Source organism: Schistocerca cancellata, chromosome 5, assembly GCF_023864275.1.
Source record: "Schistocerca cancellata isolate TAMUIC-IGC-003103 chromosome 5, iqSchCanc2.1, whole genome shotgun sequence".
NCBI lineage: Eukaryota > Metazoa > Arthropoda > Insecta > Orthoptera > Acrididae > Schistocerca > Schistocerca cancellata.
In genome coordinates this window covers 115,778,015-115,797,494 of record NC_064630.1, presented here as the reverse complement: position 1 = coordinate 115,797,494, position 19,480 = coordinate 115,778,015, and the positions used below count along the sequence as shown (strand labels likewise).

Below are 19,480 nucleotides of genomic sequence, written 5' to 3'. Positions count from 1 at the left end.
GTTGCTACGCAACCACCGTGCAAGTGCGGAGGCTGTTAGCGTCGACTGTTGCAGGGCAGGGTGCTGGGCCCTGGAGCGGGCCGAGGCCTCATCGTTAGCAACCAGAGCCTGGTGCTGCAGTCGGTGGGCCGCGCCAGCGGCGGCAACTACTCCTGCGTCGGCGTCAACGCTGAGGGCGCCGGCGAGAGCAAGCCCTTCCACCTCAACGTGCTCTGTGAGTACCAGCTCTAGGCTACACCAACGCCTCAACCTGCTGTTCAGCCTCTGTACCTCAAGATGCCTCAGACATATTTTATTGTAAGAAAATGAAACATCTACTGCCGTTCTTATGGTGTTATTTATTGCGTGGCTAACAGTTTCGGCGCTTCAATGCGCCATCTTCGGGCCTTAGTTGATGCTGAAGGGCTTAACACCATCTATATATGGAGAATACTCAGTATTGTAGAACACTCAGTATAATGTCGTTTATTGAAACTAAACTACACTTCTCGAACAATCACCATATACACACAAAAACAAATAACTTGTAGAGCGTCAGTGAGGTCTGTCGGAGCTGGTCCTAGCTCGGTGAGGAGCCGGCTGTACTGCTTTTTTTCCCCCCTTTATTGGGTTTACCGATTCCCCCTAAAGGGGGCAGGCTGGCAGCAGCTTCTTACGCCGCTCTTCAGCCTACAGAATTTTTTAAAAAGAGGAAGATAATAAAAAATAATAACAGTTCGCGATAAAGTCGGTGACTTAAAGGTAAAAATGGCAGAAAATTCTGGAGCGTAAAACATAAAACACGGGGTCGATGAAGCTAATAAAACACACAGGAAGCAGAAAAACAATAGACAGACAATTAAAAAAACACGGCGACAGTCTGGGTTCTGTTCGCAAGAGATATAAAAAGCACACCCAGCGACAGCATGATTTCTGTTCGCAACACTGTGGAAGGACGCACAACACCGAACACTCACTTAAACACTGCGCTAAAAGTTGGCACAAATACGACATACCACACCCGAGAGCAGGTGGGGGAAACTGGTCAGATGACGGGAAAAAAGGGGGGAAGGAGAGAAAAATTGAAGGGGGAGGGGGGAAATGAGCCAATGGAAGAAGAAGATCCATAAGAGGGGTGGGGGGTGCTGAGCAGACGGGCCAGGGATTGGGGAAGGCAGAGGAGGGGAGTACAAAAGGACTCGGGGAGGAGGGGGAGAGAAAGGAGATGATAGGTGGGGAGAAAACACAGGATGGAACGGGGGAGGAAGAGGGAGCCCAGGGAAAGGACGGAGGAAAGGAGAGGGGGTTGAGGATCAGAGTTGATAGGAAGGATAAATGGAGGGAGAGAGGGCATCATCCGGGAGAAGGAGCTGATGGAAGCCACCTTGGGAAAGGAGATGTAGGGTGTAGAGATGGAGGGTAGGGGGGACACAACGGTGAAGACGTGGCAGGGGGCGGGGATGGGAGAGGAGAGGAGCAACCAGGGGGTGAGGGGGATCAAGACGGCGGGAGGTGTAGAGGATGCAGATATGTTCGAGGAATAGGAGCAGATGGGGGAAAGGAATGAGATCATAGAGGATCCGCGTGGGGGACGGGAGGCGTATATGGAAGGCGAGGCGGAGTGCATGACGCTCAAGGATTTGGAGGGACTTATAGAATTTGGGGGGGGGGCAGATATCCAGGCAGGACTAGCATAACAGAGGATGGGACGGATTAAGGATTTGTAGGTGTGGAGGATGGTAGAGGGGTGCAACCCCCACGTCCGGCCAGAGAGGAGTTTGAGGAGTCGGAGGCAGTTGTGGGCTTTGGATTGGATGGAGCGGAGATGAGGGATCCAGGTGAGGTGACGGTCGCTGTACTGCTGCTGCACTGGCCTTATAAAGCCGGCGGAGGCCGGCGGAGTACTCCAACCTTCCCTGTATCTGTGAGGTGACCTCTGCAGGAAAAGGTTAGCATTAGTCTCTCGCAAGTTCTGTTTGTTTTGAAGAATTGTTTTCCTCTTGGTTGCGCCTGCAAGTGCTTGTGTATGTTATATGGTACACAGGGGTGTCTTGAGTGTAGTCTGCTTGGCAGGGTCCGCCTGTGGCAGACGTAACAGTATACATGATACATCAGTGGCCAACATTACTGGTCTATGGAGACCAGTAACTGCAATTTCGTCTCTCCAAACTGCGACTGGTGATCACAGCTTTCTACATTGCGATCTTGGTCAAATAAAATTTTTAATAAAATCTACATCACACAACTATTTTTACCTTACATATTACTGATTGCTGCGAATACCCAGCTACACACATCAAGTGTTAAGCTCATATAAAATTCTTTAATTATTATATTATATTTAAGATTTTTGAACTACTATAACCACTTATTACTCAAACTAATGATACCGTTCCTTGCTTGCTTAATCTAGTATTGTTCTACCTCACATTTACGAGATTACAAGCTATCTTAAACTATATCTGTCGATGCTGTTGGCTGCTATATATGTCACGGACAGTCCACTTCTTGGTAGTGTCCCTTCTGATGCATTTTCTCGTGTCTTTCTTAGCCGTTCTCATCGTTTCTTGCATCTAGCTACACTTTCCTCAGGAACCTTGGCAGGCGATCTTCCGATATTCGCTGGACGTTTAGAGAGCGCTATAGGTTTTGCTCTCAGATAGTCTTCCCTGGAGGCTATCCATTACTTTTTCTGAATGGCTAACTTTTATTAATGGCTATTCTACCGCTCTCACTGCAGTTTCTATTTTTCGGGGAAAATCTCACTCCGTTGCTTGCTTTTTCAGTTTTACCTCTTTTACTCAATATCTAAAATTCGCAGCCACAGGTCAATGTAGGGATGTTGGTAACTCTATATGCAGCTGTCTTCTTTTTGATATCTCTTATTGAGAAACTTGTTTTAGGGCCATTGTGTCTTAGCTCATTTAATAGACAGCCTACTGCATCGATTTTTCCATATTTTTTTGTTTCATCTGCCTTTTCTTATTCGCCCTTTCGAGACCTCAGATACAGCAGTCAACATCATCGCCTGGGACGAAGGAGTAGTTAAAGCTTCAGTAGCACTTGTACTCATGTTAATGTTGAACAATGTGTGTCAAAAGAAAACTTTGTTAATTAGAGCATCAAGTGACACTTTGCTAGTCCATGACAGCTGTAAATAATCAATGTCTCCTGTGGGAAAGAAGTGTGTCAAAGATAAGCAAATATTTTATTCGTTTATGTAACGAAGTAAACTAATACTTTATGAATTCTAGTTTCATGAGCCTTCTCCCAGACAGATCAAAGTACTCACAGTTGAGGACTGACAGTAGATATTTCACCTGGTCACGAGATAATAAAGCTGAAGTACTTAGAGCTAAAGCTTTATTTCAATGGCCAACAGTCACGTAATGTCTTCCTTCTTCTTTACCATTCGGGTTTCTATATTGAAGCACCAAAAAAACTGGTATAGGTGCGTGTATTCAATTATAGAGAATTGTGAACAGGCATAATACTGCGCTGCGGTCGACAGCGCCTATATAAGACAGTGTCTGACGCAGTTGTTAGATCGTTTACTGCTACTACAATGGCAGGTTATCAAGATCTGAGTTAGTTTGAATGTGGTGTTATAGTTGGCGCACGAGCGATGGGACACAGCATCTTCGGCGTAGTGATGAAATGACGATTTTCTCGTATCACTGTTTCACGAGCGTACCGTGAATATCACGAATCCGCTAAAACATCAAATCTCCGACATGGCTGTAGCTGGAAAAGATCCTGTAAGAACGAGGCCAACGACGACTTAACAGAGTCGTTCAACGATGGCACCGAAACAGAGGACGACCGAAGAAAGGCAGAAATACTGAATTCAGTGTTCCGAAACTGTTTCACTGCGGAAAATCGTAACACGGTCCCTGACTTCAGCCGTCGCACGGACGCCAAAATGGAAAATATTGAAATAAACGACATCGGAATTGAAAAACAACTGCTATCACTTAGTAGCGGAAAAGCATCCGGACCAGACGAGATACCCTTAAGATTCTACAGTGATTATGCTAAAGAACTTGCCCCCTTTCTATCAGCAATTTATCGTAGATCGCTGGAAGAACGTAAAGTACCTAGCGACTGGAAGAAAGCGCAGGTCGTTCCCATTTTCAAGAAGGGTCATAAATCAGATGCGAATAATTATAGGCCTATTTCGCTTACGTCAATCTGTTGTAGAATAATGGAACATGTTTTGTGTTCTCGTATTATGACGTTCTTAGATAATACAAATCTCCTTCATCATAACCAACATGGATTCCGCAAACAGAGATCATGTGAAACTCAGCTCGCCCTATTTGCCCAAGAAATTCACAGTGCCGTAGACACTGGCGAGCAGATTGATGCCGTATTCCTGGACTTCAGGAAGGCATTTGATACGGTTCCGCACTTACGTTTAATGAAAAAAATACGAGCTTACGGAATATCGGACCAGGTTTGTGATTGGATTCAGGATTTCCTAGAAGAAAGAACACAACATGTCATTCTTAACGGTTCAAAATCTGCAGATGTAGAGGTAATTTCGGGAGTACCGCAAGGAAGCGTGATAGGACCTTTATTGTTTACAATATACATAAATGACTTAGTTGACAACATCGGTAGCTCCGTGAGGCTATTTGCAGATGACACGGTTGTCTACAAGAAAGTAGCAACATCAGAAGACTCGTACGTACTCCAGGAAGACCTGCAGAGGATTAATGCATGGTGCGACAGCTGGCAGCTTTCCCTAAACGTAGATAAATGTAATATAATGCGCATACATAGGGGCAGAAATCCATTCCAGTACGATTATGCCATAGGTGGTAAATCATTGGAAGCGGTAACGACCGTAAAATACTTAGGAGTTACTATCCGGAGCGATCTGAAGTGGAATGATCACATAAAACAAATAGTGGGAAAAGCAGGCGCCAGATTGAGATTCATAGGAAGAATTCTAAGAAAATGTGACTCATCGACGAAAGAAATAGCTTACAAAACGCTTGTTCGTCCGATTCTTGAGTATTGCTCATCAGTATGGGACCCTTACCAGGTTGGATTAATAGAAGAGATAGACATGATCCAGCGAAAAGCAGCGCGATTCGTCATGGGGACATTTAGTCAGCGCGAGAGCGTTACGGAGATGCTGAACAAGCTCCAGTGGCGGACACTTCAAGAAAGGCGTTACGCAATACGGAGAGGTTTATTATCGAAATTACGAGAGAGCACATTCCGGGAAGAGATGGGCAACATATTACTACCGCCCACATATATCTCGCGTAATGATCACAACGAAAAGATCCGAGAAATTAGAGCAAATACGGAGACTTACAAGCAGTCGTTCTTCCCACGCACAATTCGTGAATGGAACAGGGAAGGGGGGATCAGATAGTGGTACAATAAGTACCCTCCGCCACACACCGTAAGGTGGCTCGCGGAGTATAGATGTAGATGTAGATGTAGATGAAGTGCAATCCTTACGCAAATTGCTGTAGATTTCAGAGTTGGGCCATCAATAACTCTTAGCGTGCGAACCAGTCACGAAATATCAACAATATGGACTCTCGGAGCCGAAGGCCCTTTCATGTACCCTTTTGACTGCACGATACCAAGCTTTGCACCTAGCCTGGCCCCGTCAACACCGACATTGGACTGTTGATGAATGGAAACACGTTGCCTGGTCGGACGAATCTCGTTTCAAATTGTATCGATTGTATCGAGCGGATGGTCGTGTACGAGTACGGAGGAAATCTCATGAATCGATGGAACCTGCATGTCAGCAGGGAACTGTTCAAGCTGCTAGGGGCTCTGTAATGGTGTGGGGCGTGTGCAGTTGGAGTGGTATGGGACTTCTGTACTTCTAGATACGACTCGGTTAGGTGACACATACGTAAGCATCCATTCTGATCACCTAAATCCATAAATCGCTTCAGGCAAATGCCGGGATGGTTCCTTTGAAAGGGCACGGCTGATTTCCTTCCCCATCCTTCCCCCACCCGAGCTTGTGCTCCGTCTCTAATGACCTCGTTGTCGACGGGACGTTAAACACTAATCTCCTCCTCTTCACCTAAATCCATCCGTGTCCATTGTTCATTCCAGCAAGACAATGCCACACGTCACACGTCCAGAATTGCTTCAGAGTTGCTCCAGGAATACTATTGTGAGTTTAAACACTTCCGATGACCACCAAACACCCAGACAAGAACATTATTGAGCGTATGTGGGATACCTTGCAACGTGCTACTCAGGAGGGATCTCCACCTTCACACACTCTTAGGGATTTATGAACAGCCCTGTAGGATTCATGGCTTACATTCCCTCCAGTACTACTTCAGGCAATAGTTGAGTCAATGCCACGTCATGTTTCAGCACTTCAGCGTGCTCGCGGTGGCCCTACACGATATTAGGCAGGTGTACCAGTTTCTTTGGATCTTCAGTGTATATTTTCGACATTTCCCTTCCTTCCGTTTTTTCTCAGCTCTGCCAACAAAACATTGAAACTGATTTGTAAGGCTGCTGTAGGTTGCATAATGGTAGTGTTCTAACCCAAAAAGGAAAATGCTTATGAATTTGAATCACTGCATTTAAGACGTTACGGAACTGAAAAAAAAATTAAAGTATTCGTTTCAAATGTATGATACATGCTAACAGTCACTCAAACTGCCAAAAGAACATAAGCAATGAATCTCTATTTATTCTTTGCAAATAGGACAGGGTGATTATGACTGAAATTCTACTTGCAAAACGCGTAAGAAACCGCTACTTACAATCATTTAAAATTTGAATACAAAATTGTGGAATAATTAGAAACATGTTCCAAGAAATAGTGATAGATGTTGCTAACAGTGTCATAATGTAAGTGGGTCGGCTAGAAATGACAAATGAAATGCAATGCAATACGATGTCTATGGTGTAAGTTGCAGATTAAACTAACTATGTTGTGGAATGTGCCTAACCGTACTAGTCTTACATTCGACAGTTGTGGCACTGCTAGTTGTGTAAATCCCATCCTCCATGGAAAGATCTTACCACATCGGATGGAAGAAATCGTTTGTCCTGAGTTCAAAAATCGTATAAAAAGCAGCAATGAAATGGGTTTTTAACTGTCCAGCTTTTTTTTTTTTAATTTGGGGAGATTGGCGGAAGACAGTTCAGTACGCTATTCACAGTTTTCTGCCTCAATCTGAAATCAAGGAACAGCATGTTCCACAACAGTTCCGAGTGTCTCAGAGGTGATACACGTAATGCATTGCACAATGCGTGCTTTCAATTCAGCTGCTATTGTAATTGCAACACTGGATACAGCATATTTCAGATAACACTACAGCTAAAAATCACTCGGGTTAAGGACAGATGTTCTGGATAGCAAGGCTGTGGGAAAATGATGGATGATAATTAGAGCATTTCGAAAACGCCTCTACAGCAGCTGCTCCACCGCCTTTGCATACAAATGGTCTCACAGACGCATTTACGCTGTTGAAGGGGTGGAATGACGTTGGTGCGCAAAACAGTCTCATAGAGGTTACCGGTGAAGGTACAGATAACAGAACCCGCAAGACTCGTCTCCTCGAAAACAAACGGCCTATGATGAACGATGCCGTCAAGCCGCAACACACAGTCACGTTTGCAGAATGAAGTGGTACTGGTTGATATGCGTTTGGATTTTCCGTTAGCCATATTCTGCAATTCTGTCATATCCCTACGTCCGTGGAAATGAAACCGGACTTCATCTGCCGACATAATTTTCCATGGACTTGCACTGTCTATTTCCACGCGCCGAAGAAATTATGCAGCAAAAAATTATCTCACTAGTAGGTCAGCGTGAAATAACTTACTGCACATGCTTAATTTTGTGTGGGTACCAATGCAGAATGTTTTGTAGAAATCTATAAATTGTGCTCACAAGCATGTCCCACGTTCAGGCAATTCTCCATGCAATGCATGTTTGCACATCACAGCTCTATCGCTCCCGCAATGCTATGGCTACCTATTCTGCTGACATAGAATCAGTTGTTTTCCTGCCTCCGCCACATCGCACTTCGAATTTATCCTTAACATCGGTTTGTTGCAGGATTCTGAAACATATTCTCAGTTCGAATATACTGAATTTCCTTGAGACAGAGAAGTTGCTGTCCATGCATCAGCACGGCTTTAGAAAGCATCGCTCCTGAGAAAGGCAACTCGCCCTTTTATTCACATGATATCTTGCGAACCATGGATGAAGGGTATCAGACGGATGCCATTTTCCTTGACTTCCGGAAAGCGTTTGACTCGGTGCCCCACTGTAGACTCCTAGCGAAGGTACGAGCATATGGGATTGGTTCCCAAGTATGTGAGAGACTCGAAGACTTCTTAAGTAATAGAACCCAGTACGTTGTCCTCGACGGTGAGTGTTCATCGGAGGTGAGCGTATCATCTGGAGTGCCCCAGGGAAGTGTGATAGGTCCTCTGTTGTCTTCTATCTACATAAATGATCTTTTCGATAGGGTGGATAGCAATGTGTGGCTGTTTGCTGATGATACTGTGGTGTACGGGAAGGTGTCGTCGTTGAGTAGGAAGATACAAGACGACTTGGACAGGATTTCTGATTGGTGTAAAGAATGGCAGCTAACTCTAAATAAAGATAAATGTAAATTAATGCAGATGAATAAGAAAAAGAATCCTGTAATGTCTGAATACTCCATTAGTAGTGTAGCGCTTGACACAGTCAGGTCGATTAAATATTTGGGCGTAACACTGCAGAGCGATATGACGTGGGACAAGCATGTAACGGCAATTGTGGGGCAGGGGGATAGTCGTCTTCGGTTCATTGGTAGAATTTTGGGAAGATGTGGTTCATCTGTAAAGGAGACCGCTTATAAAACACTAATACGATCTGTTCTTGAATACTGCTCGAGCGTTTTGGATCCCTATCAGGTCGGATTGAGGGAGGACATAGAAGCAATTCAGAGGCGGGCTGCTAGATTTGTTACTGGTAGGTTTGATCATCACGCGAGTGTTACGGAAATGCTTGAGGAAGTCGGGTGGGAGTCTCTAGAGGAAAGGAGGCGTTCTTTTCGTGAATCGCTACCGAGGAAATTTAGAGAACCAACATTTGAGGCTGACTGCAGTACAATTTTATTGCCGCCAACTTACATTTCGCGGAAAGACCACAAAGATATGATAAGAGAGATTAGGGCTCGTACAGAGGCATATAGGCAGTCATTTTTCCCTCGTTCTGTTTGGGGGTGGAACAGGGAGAGAAGGTGCTAGTTGCTGTACGAGGTACCCTCCGCCACGCACCGTATGGTGGATTGCGGAGTATGTATGTAGATGTAGATGTAGAATTTCTTAATTTTCCTCCAGGCCCGTGGCAGACGTCGGGCCAAAAACTTTTTTCTTACTTTTGAGTGTCTCGTACTTCTGTAGAGCTACTGGAATACAGGCTCCGTTCTTGTAAAAGAGCTTTACCAGCAGCGTGCGTTCCTGCATTGCGAAAGCCATGCCGGATATCTCAGACACAAACCGAGTTTCAGCCGTGCGCCAGGCGTTTTCTATTTTGCTTACAGCTTCATGTACTGGTAAAGTGTTCTTTAAACTGTTTTTATTTCCAAAAGTTTCGCTCTTCTTCGGTAACATTCCGTTCAAATTTGACGTCATACTGAGCAGTGGTTCTTTTTTACCACCGTTTTGGAAGTGGAAATGTAATTATAACCACGCCGTACATTAGGTAGAACACATGATTCATTTCGAGCGTGTTTTTCTTGTCCACAAAAATTTAGTACACGGGATAATACAGCTGGCCATCAAGGCGACCGTCGAATGGATAAGGATAGAGCCACCATTCCGTGCTGCTTCAACGTTGCAAGAGTTCGTCAATAGAATGGCGGCGTGGCCTCGACAAATTATAACCAAATTTTTAAGTTTTGAAAACGTGCTGGGTTGGATAACTTTTCAGCACACTCTTTACGCCATAAAAGCACGGGTAACATATTGCCTTGTGCTGTCTTCTTGAGTGGTAATGACACGGAGACCTCGAAGGTAAGTCACAGCTGCCGGCCATAACACGTCCGAATAGTGACGGCCACAGACCAAACCACCATCTACGCGAACTAGAGACAATAGTGCTGTAATATCCAGAGTGGTACCCCTACCATTACTCCAGGTGCTGTGCGTTTTCCTCCATGCCTCCACTGACGAATATACCCATCTGCCTACAGAACTAGAGGTGATCATGGTGTAATATCCAGTCGTATAGACAATGGTGTTAAGCACTGTTGGGCTTGGCTAGCACTTTGATGGCTTACCGTCCTGGTCTGTCGTGTGCTGTTGGCCAGAAGGGTGCACTCAGCCCTTGTGGGACCAATTGACGAGCTGCTTGACTGAGTAGAGGCACCAGTCACGAAAACTGACAACGGCTGGGAGTACGATGTGCTGACGCATCCAGTGATGCCAAAGGGCTCTGCATGACACCGCGGGCAGCCAGTACCATTGGGCCTTCAAGGCGTCTTCGAACGGTGTTTGTTTCTATATCCAATGGTACCCCATATCATCACTGCGGGTGCTTCGTGTTCTCCTATGTGCTCCCACCTATAAATATATCCATATACAGGGTGAGTCACCTAACGTTACCGCTGGATATATTTCGTAAACCGCATCAAATACTGACGAACCGATTCCACAGACCGAACGTGAGGAGAGCGGCTAGTGTAATTGTTTAATACAAACCATAAGAAAATGCACGGAAGTATGTTTTTTAACACAAACCTACATTTTCTTAAACGGAATCACGTTAGTTTTGTTAGCACATCTGAACATATCAACAAATACGTAATCAGTGCCGTTTGTTGCATTGTAAAATGTTAATTACATCCGGAGATATTGTAACCTAAAGTTGACGCTTGAAACCTCCGACATTCAGTTGCGTGTTGTAACAAACACGGGCCACGGTCGGCGAGCAGCATCTGCAGGGACTTCTTTCTGTGGGGTACGTGAAAGGAGAATGTGTACCGTGATGTGCCTACAACACCAGAGGATATGAAACAACGTATTGTGGCAGCCTGCGGCGACATTACACCAGATGTACTGCGGCGTGTACGACATTCATTACGCCAGAGATTGCAGTTGTGTGCAGCAAATGATGGCCACTACATTGAACATCTATTGGCCTGACATGTCGGGACACACTCTATTCCACTCCGTAATTGAAAACGCAAACCACGTGTGTACGTGTACCTCACCCCTCATGGTAATGTACATGTGCGTCAGTGAAAAAGACCAATAACGAGGTGTTAGCATGTGGACGTAATGTGCTCTTCCAGTCTCTTCTGTACCTAAGGTCCATCACCGTTCCCTTTGGATCCCTACGTAATTCGGTGCTCTCCGATACACACGATCGAACAGCGCAGGAGTGGTACTCAAGCGTCAACTTTAGGTTACAATATCTCCGGATGTAATTAACATTTTACAATGCAACAAACGGCACTGATTACGTATTTGTTTATATGTTCAGATGTGCTAACAAAACTAACGGGGTTCCATTTTAAAAAAACGTAGGATTGTGTTAAAAAACATACTTCCGTGCATTTCTTTATGGTTTGTTTTAACCAGTTACACTAGCTCCTCTCCTCACGTTCGGTCTGTGGAATCGATTCGTCAGTATTTGATGTGGTTTACGAAATATATCCAGCGGTAATGTTAGGAGACTCACCCTGAATATACGCATAACTAGAGGCGACCGTGCTGTAATGTCCAGTGGTACCCCATACCATTACTGCAGGCTCTGTGGGTTGTCGTCCACGCCTTCACGTACAGATATACCCATCTCCCTGCAGAGTTACAGGTGATCAATTGTAACACCCAGTGGTACCCTGTACTGTCACTGCAAGCGCTGTGTGTTGTCGTATGTGCCTCCACCCAAGGATATATCGATCTGTCCAGAGAACCAGGACTCATAGGACTCGTCTGAAGAAATGAAGTAGCACCACTCGTGTCCAGTGTTGTCGGAATGGCTGGACTATCGATCCTTCACGCGATGGCAAATGATGTGTCCTCCTCTCGGGCGCTGAGATCCTGTATGGCGATGAGCATGGTGCTGCTGAACCCATAGATACCGTGTTCTCATGACTATTGTGGGATGCCGAGCACGACGAACAACTGTCCAGTAGAATGATGCAGTGCAGTTACTTCATGCACAATAGGATCTTCTTACAAATAACCGACGTTCATTTGAGGCTTCTGAATACGAAACACGGTGCGTAATCTATCACTATGAATGATGCAGTGCAGTTACTTCACGCACAAAAGAATCTTCTTACAAATAACCGACGTTCATTTGAGGCTTCTGAATACGAAACACGGTGCGTAATCTATCACTATTAACGAAATGCAGATGTTGCACCCAGCTGAAAATTTAATCATTTACTCATCCAAGGTTGTACAATAATGCTAATTTGACGTTCGATGCGTGTCCTCTTCATGGTGTTCCAATAACATTGGCTAGCATTGTGCTTCGACGCGTTATTGGCTCTGGTATTTGAATAAAAAGACAGATTTTCTGAAAATCAAGTTAGCAAAGTAGTATTATTTGCTTTTAACTGAGTATTGGTGCAACGGTCATTGTTGATGGCGGTACGCATTCTTCCTTTAGCGCCTGATATGCATCTGAAAAGAATGCATCGATTTCAAAATAAAATTCGCTTCTGAAGTTTTTACCAATTAAGAGACGCTCTAATTTAACACAACCATCAGTCCTGTGGGGCCTCTATCGGACAGAAGCGAGAACAGCAGATTCACAGTTCGGTTGCAGTGGCCAGATCACATGTAATTTGTGCTCGCTCGAAATGATCGCAAGTCACTGTTAAACGACCCGCAAATAATCTTAGGGACGGGCTATGCGTACAGCAGAATGAAGTCAGTGACGGAACGCGAGTTGCATTCGGCAAAATGCGTCTCTTTGCCATGATCTGCTGAGCTCGCAGTTCCAGCTAACTTATCTGAAACAAACAAAACAAAAAGGCGTAAGTCATGTAACACTTAATAATAAGATTTCCTTTTAAATAAAACATAAATGTAATCCGTTTTTAACACGTTTAATAATAAATCAAAAGTAGTTCTGCTGCTGACAGACTTACGTAAAGTAAAATGAAATGATATTTAAATCAAGACCCTAAGCTGCCGACAGGCGTTGATATACACTCCTGGAAATTGAAATAAGAACACCGTGAATTCATTGTCCCAGGAAGGGGAAACTTTATTGACACATTCCTGGGGTCAGATACATCACATGATCACACTGACAGATCCACAGGCACATAGACACAGGCAACTGAGCATGCACAATGTCGGCACTAGTACAGTGTATATCCACCTTTCGCAGCAATGCAGGCTGCTATTCTCCCATGGAGACGATCGTAGAGATGCTGGATGTAGTCCTGTGGAACGGCTTGCCATGCCATTTCCACCTGGCGCCTCAGTTGGACCAGCGTTCGTGCTGGACGTGCAGACCGCGTGAGACGACGCTTCATCCAGTCCCAAACATGCTCAATGGGGGACAGATCCGGAGATCTTGCTGGCCAGGGTAGTTGACTTACACCCTGATTGTGGCGCTCACCTGCACGGCGCCAAACACGCATACGACCATCATTGGCACCAAGGCAGAAGCGACTCTCATCGCTAAAGACGACACGTCTCCATTCGTCCCTCCATTCACGCCTGTCGCGACACCACTGGAGGCGGGCTGCACGATGTTGGGGCGTGAGCGGAAGACGGCCTAACGGTGTGCGGGACCGTAGCCCAGCTTCATGGACACGGTTGCGAATGGTCCTCGCCGATACCCCAGGAGCAACAGTGTCCCTAATTTGCTGGGAAGTGGCGGTGCGGTCCCCTACGGCACTGCGTAGGATCCTACGGTCTTGGCGTGCATCCGTGCGTCGCTGCGGTCCGGTCCCAGGTCGACGGGCACGTGCACCTTCCGCCGACCACTGGCGACAACACCGATGTACTGTGGAGACCTCACGCCCCACGTGTTGAGCAATTCGGCGGTACGTCCACCCGGCCTCCCGCATGCCCACTATACGCCCTCGCTCAAAGTCCGTCAACTGCACATACGGTTCACGTCCACGCTGTCGCGGCATGCTACCAGTGTTAAAGACTGCGATGGAGCTCCGTATGCCACGGCAAACTGGCTGACACTGACGGCGGCGGTGCACAAATGCTGCGCAGCTAGCGCCATTCGACGGCCAACACCGCGGTTCCTGGTGTGTCCGCTGTGCCGTGCGTGTGATCATTGCTTGTACGGGGAAAGTTGAAAATATTTGCCACAACCGTGACTGGAACCCGGGATCTGCTGCTTATATGGCAAACGCTGTATCCATCTTTCGTTTTTTTTTTTTTTTAGATCTCGTTTTGTTCTATATTGTTCGTTGCATTTGTTCGTGGCGGACGTCCGATGACTCCCGTTCAGGTTCTTCGTTGATCCGTTCTCTCAGTTTTTTATTACAGGGTGTAGCTAACCCTCTGACCGAGCACGCTGAGCTACCATGCCGGCAGCTATGGACAGGGGCACTACGAATGTAGCGTGTGGACGTTAAGTTGTGAATGTGGGTGTCACTGGGAACGTGCATGGGATAAGTCCCTGCAATCATATTCTCCTCTGTACTCTCGGTGGCTCAGATGGCTAGAGCGTCTGCCATGTAAGCACAAGATCACGGGTTTGAGTCCCGGTCGGGGCACACAATTTCAACTGTCCCCGATGATGTATATCAATGCCTGTCGGCAGCTAAGTTTCTTGATTTAATTATTTCATTCTAGAGCGCTGCATGGTCACCAATACCGTCTTCGTATTACATAAAATACGTCTGCTCCCTTCGATGGAGACAAGAGAAAAGGGTACAGCTCGCTGAGAGGAACTTCACTCCAGTTTTACATTTTGTTATGAAACATTTGAAAATACAGTTCCTCCAATTCGTTTCAGCCATAGGCTGGTATCGTTGATCAAAATTCGCAGTTAATACAAGCTTTTCTTTACATTTTTCATAGACTACATGAAACATTTCCTTAACAAAAGAACGCATACTCGGGCAATGAAATCACTTTGAATTTTTTTTTTTTTACATTTAAAGAAAAGATGACTGTCTTCAAGTAATGCTTCAGCTTGTAAGGCAAGGCCGGCAGGAGTGGCAGTGCGGTTCTAGGAGCTACAGTCTGGAACCGAGCGATCGCTACGGTCGCAGGTTCGAATCCTGTCTCGGGCATGGATGTGTGTGATGTCCTTAGGTTAGTCAGGTTTAATTAGTTCTAAGTTGATGACCTCAGAAGTTAAGACACATAGTGCTCAGAGACATTAGAACCATTTCTTTGTAAACCAAATCCTCTGACAGTTAACATACGCTTCTAGTAAAAATGCGACACTAGCATTCGTGGATGTTTTTACTCAGAAAGCATGGCACCACTGAACGTATTTTCTGAGTAAATGTAGAACAGTGTACTAGCAGTAAGGTATTAAGACTGTAGAGGGAAAAGTATTCGCTCGGTAGCAGCCTCTACATTACGATCCGAACACATTGATATTATGAACGGTTCGATTAGTGAAGTGCCATCAGACGAATATGCCAGTGGTAGCTACCAGTTAGCCGCTTAGAAGGCAAAGAATGCATTGTTAGTACTTGAATTCAAATGGTGAGAAATGACAGCAGGTTGATTAATTTTACCATGACCTCCGGCTCTTACAGGCTGATATATAATTAAATAGAACCGTTTTATTCTAAAGAATGAGCCATCCCTTTTCGGCCCAAGAGAGTGATCTTTTAGTACGTTCTCTTAGCTTTAGAGTGTTGTCGAAGCGAACGCAGTGTTTACAGGAAGGTACTGACAGCACTCGACTCGTCAATCAGAGTAACTAGGAGAATGTCAACCAGTTATCGAGTACGCTAAACTGTGTTTTAGAACTTCTTCTTTGCCCCGTAATCTCACCAGCTCTAGTAAAATTAATATTTTTCCGCCTTAGCCGAGAGTAATGCAGCAAAAAAAACATACAAATGAGCGCTTGTATCTAAAGTGCGTCTGTATAAATGATGTACTAATTTTTCATTAAAACGAGCGCTAGCTCAGCTGTAAAATAATGCAATTACACTTTCCACAAATTTCTAATGTTTACACTCTAAGAGCATAAAAGCAAATGTAGTACAAGCAACTCTAATCCGATTTAAAAAGCACTCTCGTATAATGAAACAGCTCTATGCTTGACGTAATGGAAAACAGAGCCACGTGTAGGCTTTAATTACGCATGGTGAGCTTCGTTTGAGGAACAGCCATTCCCGTGAATCTTGTTTCCTGCTGCATACACTCTGGGGTACACAAGAGCCTTTCGTGCGACGCAAGTACGAAAGCTCGTTAAACACATCCCTTGCGTTCCAGATTGTGAAACTGTTCCACACTGATATTTTGGAAATATTTCTTACTTTCGTCTGTATGTGGTACCTGCATAAACCGTGTCTTCTAAACAAAGGAATTACGAGTGCTTCAAAGATTGCTATGCTTGTTTCCGGTCACAAGGTACGAAATGTATTCCAAGAGATGACAAGAGACAGTTCTGGTTGTTTCTACTATATATATACACTCCTGGAAATGGAAAAAAGAACACATTGACACCGGTGTGTCAGACCCACCATACTTGCTCCGGACACTGCGAGAGGGCTGTACAAGCAATGATCACACGCACGGCACAGCGGACACACCAGGAACCGCGGTGTTGGCCGTCGAATGGCGCTAGCTGCGCAGCATTTGTGCACCGCCGCCGTCAGTGTCAGCCAGTTTGCCGTGGCATACGGAGCTCCAACGCAGTCTTTAACACTGGTAGCATGCCGCGACAGCGTGGACGTGAACCGTATGTGCAGTTGACGGACTTTGAGCGAGGGCGTATAGTGGGCATGCGGGAGGCCGGGTGGACGTACCGACGAATTGCTCAACACGTGGGGCGTGAGGTCTCCACAGTACATCGATGTTGTCGCCAGTGGTCAGCGGAAGGTGCACGTGCCCGTCGACCTGGGACCGGACCGCAGCGACGCACGGATGCACGCCAAGACCGTAGGATCCTACGCAGTGCCGTAGGGGACCGCACCGCCACTTCCCAGCAAATTAGGGACACTGTTGCTCCTGGGGTATCGGCGAGGACCATTCGCAACCGTCTCCATGAAGCTGGGCTACGGTCCCGCACACCGTTAGGCCGTCTTCCGCTCACGCCCCAACATCGTGCAGCCCGCCTCCAGTGGTGTCGCGACAGGCGTGAATGGAGGGACGAATGGAGACGTGTCGTCTTCAGCGATGAGAGTCGCTTCTGCCTTGGTGCCAATGATGGTCGTATGCGTGTTTGGCGCCGTGCAGGTGAGCATCACAATCAGGACTGCATACGACCGAGGCACACAGGGCAAACACCCAGCATGATGGTGTGGGGAGCGATCTCCTACACTGGCCGTACACCACTGGTGATCGTCGAGGGGACACTGATTAGTGCACGGTACATCCAAACCGTCATCGAACCCATCGTTCTACCATTCCTAGACCGGCAAGGGAACTTGCTGTTCCAACAGGACAATGCACGTCCGCATGTATCCCGTGCCACCCAACATGCTCTAGAAGGTGTAAGTCAACTACCCTGGCCAGCAAGATCTCCGGATCTGTCCCCCATTGAGCATGTTTGGGACTGGATGAAGCGGCGTCTCACGCGGTCTGCACGTCCAGCACGAACGCTGGTCCAACTGAGGCGCCAGGTGGAAATGGCATGGCAAGCCGTTCCACAGGACTACATCCAGCATCTCTACGATCGTCTCCATGGGAGAATAGCAGCCTGCATTGCTGCGAAAGGTGGATATACACTGTACTAGTGCCGACATTGTGCATGCTCTGTTGCGTGTGTCTATGTGCCTGTGGTTCTGTCAGTGTGATCATGTGATGTATCAGACCCCAGGAATGTGTCAATAAAGTTTCCCCTTCCTGGGACAATGAATTCACGGTGTTCTTATTTCTATTTCCAGGAGTGTATATGTGTGTGTGTGTGTGTGTATGTGCGTGTGTGTATGTTTTTGTGGGTGATGACTGGCGATAGGTTTTTGGGGATCTGTGTCTCGTATCTTTCACCAACCAGCCTCTAGTTACACAAGAACTGCATTGTGACAGATACCTTCAGGTGATAAGCTGAACAACTTAATTCACTAACATTCAAGTACCTGAATATATTTACGAGTCGTAGATAAAAATTGCTGTCCTAAACTGTATAAGTACTCTGAAAAGTTTCGATGTACACTACTGGCCATTAAAATTGCTACATCACGAAGATGACGTGCTACTGACGCCAAATTTAACAGACAGGAAGAAGATGCTGTGATATGCAAATGATTAGCTTTTCAGAGCATTCACACAAGGTTGGCGCCGGTGGCGACACTTACAACATGCTGTCATGAGGAATGTTTCCAACCAATTTCTCATACACAAAAAGCAGTGGACCGGCGTTGCCTGGTGAAACGTTGTGATGCCTCGTGTAATGCGTACCATCACGTTTCCGACTTTGATAAAGGTCGGAATTGTAGCCTATCGCGATTGCGGTTTATAGTATCGCGACATTGCTGCTAGCGTTGGTCGAGATCCAATGACTGTTAAAAGAATATGGAATCGGAGGCTTCAGGAGGGTAATACGGAACGCCGTGCCGGATCCCAACGGCCTCGTATCACTAGCAGTCGAGATGACAGGCATCTTATCCGTATGGCTGTAACGGATCGTGCAGCGACGTCTCGATCCCTGAGTCAACAGATGGGGACATTTGCAAGACAACAACCATCTGCACGAACAGTTCGACAACGTTTGCAGCAGCATGGGCTATCAGCTCGGAGACCATGCCCGCGGTTACCCTTTACGCTGCATCACAGGCAGGAGCGCCTGCGATGGTGTACTGAACGACGAACCTGGGTGCACGAATGGCAAAACGTAATTTTTTCGGATGAATCCAGGTTACGTTTACAGCATCATGATGGTCACATCCGTGTTTGGCGACATCGCGGTGAAAGAACATTGGAAGGGTGTATTCGTCATCGCCATACTGGCGTATCACCCGGCGTGCTGGTATGGGGTGCCATTGGTTACACGTCTCGGTCACCTCTTGTTCACATTGACGGCACTTTGAGCAGTGGACGATACATTCCAGATATGTTACGACCCGTGGGTCTATCCTTTATTCGATCCCTGCGAAACCCTACATTTCAGCATGATAACGCACGACCGCATGTTGCACGTCCTGTACGGGCCTGTCTGGATACAGAAAAATGTTCCACTGGTGCCCTGGCCAGCACATTCTCCAGATCTCTCACCAATTGAAAACGTCTGGTCAATGGTGGCCGGGCAACTGGCTCGTCACAATACGCCAGTCACTACTCTTGATGAACTGTGGTATCGCGTTGAAGCTGCATGGGTAGCTGGGTACTGATTTCTCAGGATCTATGCACCCAAATTGCTTGAAAATGTAATCACATGTCA

General features: G+C 46.2%; 1 protein-coding gene across 1 annotated transcript in view; it reads left to right on the top strand.

The window, feature by feature from the left end:
• The window catches only part of LOC126188388 (hemicentin-2-like), a 761,121-nt gene that overhangs the window by 537,740 nt on the left and 203,901 nt on the right, over positions 1-19,480 (top strand). Inside the window, exon 9 of the mRNA XM_049929988.1 lies at positions 55-214. Within this exon, the coding sequence (XP_049785945.1) occupies positions 55-214 (160 nt within the window). The remainder of the gene's footprint in view (positions 1-54; positions 215-19,480) is intronic.